General features: G+C 35.9%; 1 protein-coding gene across 2 annotated transcripts; it reads left to right on the top strand.

Annotated features, from left to right (window-relative positions):
- The first annotated feature begins 2,367 nt into the window (after nt 1-2,367).
- Nucleotides 2,368-9,642, top strand: tnfrsf9a (tumor necrosis factor receptor superfamily, member 9a). 2 transcript variants are annotated; one of them, XM_056732922.1, is made up of 9 exons: nt 2,368-2,494; nt 4,917-5,005; nt 6,148-6,295; nt 7,203-7,322; nt 7,419-7,556; nt 7,660-7,732; nt 7,843-8,006; nt 8,106-8,243; nt 8,339-9,642. In XM_056732922.1, exons 3-9 carry the CDS (start codon nt 6,154-6,156, stop codon nt 8,467-8,469), a joined length of 906 nt encoding a protein of 301 aa, XP_056588900.1. In that variant the 5' UTR covers nt 2,368-2,494; nt 4,917-5,005; nt 6,148-6,153; the 3' UTR covers nt 8,470-9,642. The 2 variants fall into 2 exon arrangements, with proteins under 2 accessions (XP_056588900.1, XP_056588901.1); XM_056732923.1 differs by lacking the exon at nt 2,368-2,494 and adding an exon at nt 4,121-4,143.
- The last annotated feature ends 18 nt before the right edge of the window (nt 9,643-9,660 follow it).

The following is a 9,660-nucleotide window of genomic DNA, read 5'->3' as shown; positions in this document are numbered from 1 at the left end:
CTTTGGTCCCATTGGTTCTTCTTGTAGCGTTACACCGTGTCTACACCCGATGCGATGTGACAATAGACAAAAGAGTGCATTAGAGCACACTATAATTTTACATTTTGTCCACACGGGACGGGGAACGTCAATACCACAGAACAAGCCGTGTTTCGCGATGCGATCCGTCTGGTGTAGAACTGGTGTTAGAGGTCTATATAACACTTCGGGAAGTGATAATAACATGAGTATCTGATGATCATATTAGTTTCAAAAAACAGATGGCTCATGTCCACTTGTTAACTGTAACGTACTCCCAAGACTTCCGCTGGAACATTAAGTCTTAGTTACAGGGGTGTGGGACGTCAATACGTATAAATATTATTGAGTTTCCTTTACAAACAAGTCAAGTCACAGGATACAACTGCAGGATACACTAAGATTCTAGAGAAGTTTGTCTTTTGGGAGCAACTTAGTCAGCTGTTTCTTTATGAACCGTGTTCCATGGCTTTGGAATAGAAATTGCACCTCCCCAAACCGTTGGAACGAATTAGAAGCACAAAATCCTTTAGATGTCATTGCATGATGTTTGTGCTAGGATATTTATTTTCTTAGAAATATTTTTTCTTTGGAATATCAGAATCGGTTTATTTTAACCGATTAAAATAAATGCAGTGTATAACTGTACTTCCCATGAAGGTGGGTTTGGAGTCATTCACCTAATGATGATCTCACAGTGACAATTTTTGCATCTCAGCAGAAAAAGTTTTAGAACTTAAAAAACTTTTCAAGAAAAAGAGAAACATTTTTAAAGACAAGAGAAGATATTTTTTGAAGAATTTTGGAAACCGAACAACAGCCCATTGACTTGCATTGGTTTTGTGTCTGTGGGTGGGCCTACCATCATTTTTTGGTTACCAACATTCTTCAAAATATCATCTTTTGTGTTCTGCAGAACAAATTAGAACATTCGAAATTACAAGAGGGTACGTAAATGGTACGCAAAGTGAACTTTTTTTTAAATAAAAATGCTTTTGAGGTGGACGACTTCAACTGAATAATGAAGAAAGAGCAGCCAATCAGAGCGCAGAAAAGATGGGAACTCCTTCAATATTGTTTCTAGTTCCCGGAGCTGAACAAGAGCACATTTCTTTATATTTAACTTTCTTTTAAATGTGTTGCATAAGCTAACTTTACTGCTAACACATTATTTATAAATTGTGTAAATTTGTAAAGTGTCTTTGACAGTAAATGTAACCCACCAGTCTGAGATACTTACTGGCACACGCACACACACACACGTGTGAAAAATTTGCATTGTTTGGTGTCGACCCTGCTCTATCTTAAACGCAAAACTACAGCTCGTCTTCTCTGTGGGAGGAAATGACGCATTGGGTTTAGCTTTAAACCTCAGCCTCTCGATTTTTCTATAAGAAAAGCTTATCTGTTAAAGTGGAAAACAGAGGCTATGTGATGTTTGATGTGCCTCACGCAGATATTGTTATCTTCACTTAAGCACCAAGGGTGATGTGCTGAGTCTGAAGGTTAGACTGCCACAATACGTTTTTTTTTACAGCCCCAAGTGTTGACCAGAGAGAGGCTCTTACAGGAGTGATGTCGCATATGACACGCTGGTGTGGGTCGACAGTGTCATTTAATTTTCCACTGAAAAGGTCATCGTGGGAGTTTAGATATAGTAATGTAGGAGGACTACGCAGACGACAGCCAGTTTCAGTTTATTTATGATGTCATATACCATGTCAGTATATTTTGGTAAAATCTTTTTTTTGGATTTTCAGTCAGTTAGTTGTTGCCCAAGGACTGATTTCTGTAAATGAGAATGAGAGACTCTATAGAGACCAAATAGAGAAACTGGATGACTCTGTGAGACGCAAAAAGTGAATGACATAACAATCACTTGACATTAGTTTTTGCCATTAAGTGTTTTTAAATGCTACCTATGTCATCTTGCTCAAAAATAATGGAAAGAAAACAAGCTGACTCAAACCAGGGAGATGTGCCAATGTTACAGCCACATGCCTCAAAAATGTTCCTCCTCTCTGGTGAGCCTCAGAATTATCATCTATGATGCCCGCCTAGTTAGAGCATCTGGATGCATTTCTGAACCTGTGATGGGGTTTCAAAGACAATAAACGTAACGCTTTCATAGAGCAACGGTAATTTCACCCACCGTTATTATTATTATATGCTGCCTGTCAAATGACAATGTACTATACATACATGTATCCACATTGTAAGGTGTATTTGTTATTATTTATGTGTTATTAATGTGTGTTCTGAGCCCGTTTAAATTAGTACTGAAGCACACGTAGTTTTAAAAGAGTGCGATGCCGGCCTCTGCCGAAAGGGGGCGCCTAGGGTTTGTCATGGTGACGTGCGTGTGTTTGCCTTTAGACGCTAACAGCCTCATCTGAGGAAAGCCACAAACCGTTTCTTGTGTATATGTTAATACAAAAGTAAATATTGCTATTTGCAAACATTGATGTAATACCGAGTAAGTTCATGTTTTTGTATGGGTTTCAAATAACTTAACTTACTGTGGAGAAATTGTGTTGATTGTGAATCTTAAATGGTGACCGTTAATAGGCACTTCTATGGAAGCCCGTTTCCGCCAGGGTTGGGATTTTTTTTAGAATTAGTAAGTCATAATAATGACTTAATATCTTATTATTATGACTTAGTAAGTCATTACAATGAGATACTAAGTCGAAATTTCATAATAATAATTTCTCATAATAATGACTTAATATCTTATTATTATGACTTAGTAAGTCATTACAATGAGATAATAAGTCGAAATTTCATAATAATAATTTCTCATAATAATGACTTAATATCTTATTATTATGACTTAGTAAGTCATTACAATGAGATACTAAGTCGAAATTTCATAATAATAATTTCTCATAATAATGACTTAATATCTTATTATTATGACTTAGTAAGTCATTACAATGAGATACTAAGTCGAAATTTCATAATAATAATTTCTCATAATAATGACTTAATATCTTATTATTATGACTTAGTAAGTCATTACAATGAGATACTAAGTCGAAATTTCATAATAATAATTTCTCATAATAATGACTTAGTATCTCATTATTATGACTTAATAAGTCGAAATTTCGACTTAGTATCTCATTATTATGACTTAGTAAGTCGAAATGTCGACTTAGTATCTCATTATTATGACTTAGTAAGTCGAAATGTCTACTTAGTATCTCATTATTATGACTTAATAAGTCGAAATTTCGACTTAGTATCTCATTATTATGACTTAGTAAGTTGAAATGTCGACTTAGTATCTCATTATTATGACTTAAGTTGAAATTTCGACTTACTATCTCATTATTATGACTGAGTAAGTCGAAATGTCCACTTAGTATCTCATTATTATGACTTAGTAAGTTGAAATGTCCACTTAGTATCTCATTATTATGACTTAGTAAGTCGAAATGTCTACTTAGTATCTCATTATTATGACTTAGTAAATTTAAATTTCGACTTAGTATCTCATTATTATGACTTAGTAAATTGAAATTTCGACTTAGTATCTTATTATTATGACTTAGTAAGTCATTATCATGACTCACTAATTCTAAAAAAAATTCCCAACCCTGGCGGAAACGGGCTTCCATACACATCTGTACGTTAACTTATGTAACATGATATCAGTATAATCGTTTCAGGTAAAAGGCCTCAAACTGTATACATTGTATTCACGTTAATAAGAAAAGTGTATATTTGATACAATGCCTATTTTAACACATGATTTAGGGTTGTATCTGGTCATATTGATGTAAAAATTGATGAATAGGACAACGTGCTTTGTTGAAGAAGAGACGGGTTTAAATAGAAACCTTATTTTTTATTTTACATGTACAAAGAATCACCATTTTTGTTATTTTAAGAATATTTAAAACAGATGACCTATAAGAGACCTGATTATATGACTGAACAGTTTAAATGCGTTAATAAACGGACGCTGATGAAAGCCACAAAGCGTTTCTTGTGTACATTTCTCTTGAAATGTCAGGTTTTTAATCTGCCTGCTGTGACCCAACAACCGCGATTTTGGGATATTATTCGTCTTTTCACAGCCATCTAAGATGCAAACAAACGAACACTTGTAATGAAAACGTGAGGAGAAGCGATGCGCATGTGAATCACTTTAAGACAGTAAAACGCGACTATCGAGGAACTTTTGTGAATGTATGACTTGTTTTCGACGCAATTACGCGTTTCCCCAAAGTTGTCAATGCAGGGAAATGTCAAACTCAACTTTTATTTTTCATTCAAATGTAATTGCTTTATATAATGCTTAATAGAAACGTCTTTGTTTGCGCGTGATTTCCCACATATTTGGATGATGACTCCTCAATCACCTGATCGTCGATAACGGGGAAACTTTCGTCTTTTCTATCCTCATTGCAGTCCCAAAACAAGGTCGTTGTGAATTGCTAAATTGTCTTAATTGCTCAATTGTGCCATATATCTATTTTCATACAGTTTGCCATTCAACCTGAATAGGTTTACACAGGTTTACGCGATGAATTTTCCCCGGCAAGCACGTTCACGTGAGAAAAGCTCGTGACAGTTTTGTTGCGTGCCTCCGCGACCCCATCGAGTCCTGCGTGGTTCTTTACCCCGTTAAGCTTTCTTATCTCTTCTTGAAATTCCCTGCGTAACCTCTTTAAATGGACACCACGCCAAACTTTTTCATCGCTTATCATGTCTGGTGGGTAACACTCCTCGTTTGGGATGTGAACCCATGATGACGGTAATAAAAGTGCGAGGCTAGAGTGACATATACACAGAGAACCACAAGGATCGATGTTTAATCGAATGTCGTCAGCGTTAAGAACACATGCTTCCTCCGCACACTTGGTAACGCCCACTGATGTATATTACAGATTTGAGGAGCGCAGTTTAGGTGGCAGTGGAAAGTCTCATCATTGTGTGCGTGTGCAGCTGCGGAGTGGAGACCACTACATTGGAAACAGTAAGAGAGAATATTATTGATGATTTTTATACAATTCATATAGGCTATATTAAGTGTATATTATGTTTTAATATCGAAGCTATTGTTTGAGTTATTTGTTCTACAATGCATTACGTTGTACTTTTCTATTTATTTTAAACTTTCAGGATTTGAACCGAATCTGATTTATTTACAGTTTGTTCTTTTGGGGAATAATTATGTAGGCCATATATAGGGCTATTAAATAACATTTTCATATTTTTACATTCCTTTTTTGTTTAATTTATTATTACTATTACTATTCCTATGTAAATTGTGTCGTTATTATGTGTACACTACGCATATTGTGTGTACATTTGCTGCTGTGAAGTTATACAGTAAGTGAGCCTGGATCACAAAACCAGTCTTAAGTTTTTTTTTGTAAAAGACAAAAATACATTGTATGGTTCATGATTTTTCTTTTATGCCAAAAATCACTAGGATATTAAGTAAAGATCATGTTCCATGAAGATACTTTGTACATTCTCTACCTTAAATATATGCAAACTTCATTTTTGTGAGTTTTTTTCCTGTCACGGTGCTCCTGATTTACAACTTCAAAGGCAATTTTCTCAATATTTTGATTTTTTTGCACTCTCAGATTCCAGAGTTTTAAATTTCACATTAAGTTCACATCAATAGAAATTTATTCATATTTTGAAATGGACCCATAAGACTGGTTTTGTTGTCCATGGGACACCTGTGTAAATGATGTGTCATTATTATGTGTACACTATGCACAGTGTTTGTACATTTGCTGCTGTGTAGTCATATATGAATGATGTGTTATTATTATGTGTACACTACACACATGCTGTGTCATTCGTTATATTATAGTTAAACACCTGTAGAGAAATGATTACTGTGTAAATATGTGTAGGGGAAAATGTTTATCATAATTCTTTGTTACTTGTAATCTAAAATTCTCTCTCACATCTGTCATACTGCCATGTTGGTCGGAACTGCATCCAAGTTTTTCACCTACTGTTGCGCTTGTGTATGGTTGAGTGACAATAAAGGGATTGATTTATTGTTATTAGTATTGGTGTTAATCTTAATAAACAAATATGGAACAGCAAATGATCGTTTTATGTAACTGATAAATTGTTTTTGTCATTGTATAGGACGACATGCTGTTGCACGGACTGTGTTATATCTGGCTGATTCTGGCTGGTCTGGTCCCCTACACTAAATGTTCAGACTCTGGCTGTGATGACTGGACTATTTCAGTGAAAGATAGTCAAGAAGTGTGCTGCAACAAATGCAAGCCAGGTACAGTCTATGGCTTTACCATTCCAATGCACTCCTAATATAAAATAGCCGAAAGAATAACCACACGCTGTTTGGATGTTTGGAGAACAGACTTTGGACATTGTGATGTGTTACATAATCTCAAGAGCTGGTGCTGATGTATCCGTAGAAAATGTTTTATCTGTATTTTAAGAAGACATTGCACAACCCGTGTTTTTTATGCCCCAATTTGAAGCAAGACTCAGATTAATCATGTATAAGTGGCCAAGAGAAAGACCTTTCATGATTTTGCAAGAGCCACATAAAAGGAAAGTGGTTTAGCACTCAAAGGGAAATCCATGAAGGTTTTTTCTCAGAGCAGTGTTTGTTTATGGCTGCCCCAATTTAAAGTGATGGTTCACCCAAAAAAGCCCATTCACTTTTATTGTATGGACACGGAACCGATGCAAGTTAATAGGCCCCAGTGACCAATGTTCTTCAAAACATCTTCTGCTGAACATAAAAATAATAATAAAGGTTGGAAATGATAACAGAATTTTCCCTTTTGGGTGAACTATCTCATATCATAATTTTAATAAAGTGCTGTTTAAAGTTTCCTTTAAAAGTGACAGAGCTACAAGCATGTTCTCAAAGGATGCTGGTCCTTATCAATATTTGTTATAGGGCATTTTGTCAAGATGTTTTCTTAGCATTTTTAAAAAGACTTAAGTCTGCATCTAATGATCAATTATGGGACATTGAAGTTCAAGTTGTTTTCTTCAAAATAACTAATCTTAAATAATATAGATCAACGCATTTCTAGGTTCCCTCGCCATTATCAATGAACATTGAGATCACACCGTACAGTATTAAGTTTCGCTGCAGAGTCATGTCTAGACTTTCAATGTCAGATAACGTCATATGATTTTATATGTGGTTGTCGTAACAGGAAACCGCTTGGTGAAAAATTGTGGAAAAGATCCGGAGTTGCTTTGTAGACCCTGTGAAGCCAACAAATACACGACCAATCCTAAAAGTTACTCCTGCAATATATGTACCCAGTGCATAGGTATGAGAGTTTCACTTTTACATCATCCTTTCCCAAAAATAAATGACTGTTTACCTCATGGTGAAATGTGGTTAATAGGAGCGTATTTTTCAACAGGTCCACAGTTTACAATTAAACCTTGCAATATCAGGAGCGACACAGTATGCGGATGCAAAGCTGGATATCGGTGTGGAGACGAGAGATGCTCTCACTGCGTTACTGAATGCAAAACAGGAGAAGAACCTACAACATTCCGTAATTATTTTATCAAACCTCATTTCTGACCTTCACCTAAATGCAGTTTAAATGATAAACTGTAGAAATGTCCTTTTAACACTGTATGACCGAATGCTTGCAGGTTCCTGTGCGAAATGTCCGGAAGGAAACTTTAATGACAAAATCCACAGTATGTGCAAAAAATGGAAAGCAAGGTATTGTTCTTTTTATCTGGTTTTAATTTTGTTATTCTACCAGTTCCTTATTTACTAGAATAATCTTCAGTACGTTCAATCTTTTCATACGTTTTATTTGTATTCCCTAGTTGTCCAAATGGCCAAGTTTTAGACAACAAAGGAAATGCATTCAGGGACCACGAGTGCATAGTTGACAACGAAGTTATGAAAATAAACAAAATCACAAAATCAAATGAATACGAAAAGAACAGCATAGACAACACCTTGCTTGTCGTGAGTGGGAAAAAGCAAGGTATGGATATATCAGTGCTTAGCAAACAATTGGCAGTTGATTTTCTTTCAAACCCAACTTTAATTCTTAACAGCAAGACATGTTTCTTGTATCTTATAGAAAAGATGAATTGGATTCCAGTCTGCATTGCTGGTTTTGTGGCGATGCTGGCCGTTCTCTGTTTCGTTGCGTCAGTTACCACATGTGTTAAAGCACGGAGCAAAAAAAAGGAGCCCAAAGCCGTTACGTCAGACCAAGGTACAAATATGAAGAACTCGTTCATGATGCATTTACAAAATAACCATCCCTCAATAACAACTGGATTCTTGATTTACTTCATTCATGTCTTTCAGAGCTGTCAGAAGACTCAAGGATTATGGTTGTGGACCAGGAGGCCTGTAGTTTCCGCCATCCAGAGCAGGAACAGGGCGGCAGCTCAGAGTCCATCAGCACGCAGGACTCTGAAAGTAAACTCATAGTGTGACTTTATGGGACAAATTCATGGATGGGAAACACTTTTTTACCGGGTGCCTGCAGCATCTTTCATCTGATGTATCTATTGATAGATTATAACGACTACAAGTTGAGCACATTTAATGTCAGAAGCACCTTTACTTGCCGAAGGTCTTTATGTAGGTGTGCAGTAGCATAGAATGTCGAGACTTTCTGAGAGTAGGCGTCATGTGTTGTTGATGGTGTCATATTTTGAGGTCAAACCCTCTTAAAAAAGTACCCCGGTGGGCTTCCCCAGCTTTATTTAAAAATAGTGTCATTTACCGTCTTTAAATCGTGATATTTTTTGTCATGTTGGGTATCAGCAGGGTCTGCTCTTGGTAAATGAGGTTCATCAAGTCAGTCCATTGATGATATCATGGAGGAAATGTACTTAACTGATCGAGTGGCGCTTGGAAACCACATACCAGAATCACATGTTCTTTTTCACATTCATACATTGCATACCTCAATTGCACTGTCATGTTTACATGTATAGTAAATGTTAATATATAGACTGGATTGCATAATAGTATGTTATACAGCTTGTTTATAATTTTGTACTTTGGAAGTTTTGCAGTACAATTTAATCTATTTTTGGGTGGGACTGCCTGAAGGCTTAAAGGGATATATTTCAGAGGTCACTAAGCCATTTGTTTAAGGGAAAACTCCTCCACATCTAAAACATCTAAAACATCTAAATGTGATGGGATGGGATTCACCCTGTTGACTCACTGGCAGTTCCAACGCATCACAGGTCACCTGTTATCTACCTGAAGACAAACATATGAATCAAATCGATCGTCTTGCAGTCTAGTTTCACTTCCTCCCAGGGCTTTGCTAGAATACTGGATTCATGTTTTAACAAGTTCGTGTGTTTATATTCAGGTTCAATGAGATTTTTTTGTCATGATGTTTGAACAGGAATGTGAATGTAAAGAAACACCAGTTAGGGGAGTAGCAATATGATAAAAGCCGTTAAAAGGTCGACCCTATTGTATGTTAATATAATGCCTTACATGAGTCATGTGCGTAAAAGGACAAGTCACCATTTTATTGTGTGGATTTTGTAACTTGATTTAAGATATATATTTATCCTTTTTGTTGGTTTATCAGATTTATGATGTATCGTTTGCACAAAAAATAAAACCAAAACTAAACTAAATCCCTAGAGGCTCAGACA

This window comes from Triplophysa dalaica, chromosome 20 (genome assembly GCF_015846415.1).
Source record: "Triplophysa dalaica isolate WHDGS20190420 chromosome 20, ASM1584641v1, whole genome shotgun sequence".
Classification (NCBI taxonomy): domain Eukaryota; kingdom Metazoa; phylum Chordata; class Actinopteri; order Cypriniformes; family Nemacheilidae; genus Triplophysa; species Triplophysa dalaica.
The sequence above is the reverse complement of the archived record's forward strand: the minus strand, read 5'-3'. Positions and strand labels throughout refer to the sequence as shown.

Bases quoted from the DNA above. Each gene is read 5' to 3' on its own strand.
- tnfrsf9a (XM_056732922.1), top strand. From the start codon at position 6,154: ATGCTGTTGCACGGACTGTGTTATATCTGGCTGATTCTGGCTGGTCTG. The intron at 6,296-7,202 runs GTACAGTCTATG...TTGTCGTAACAG, and splicing joins CTGCAACAAATGCAAGCCAG to GAAACCGCTTGGTGAAAAAT. The intron at 7,557-7,659 runs GTAATTATTTTA...GAATGCTTGCAG, and splicing joins AGAAGAACCTACAACATTCC to GTTCCTGTGCGAAATGTCCG.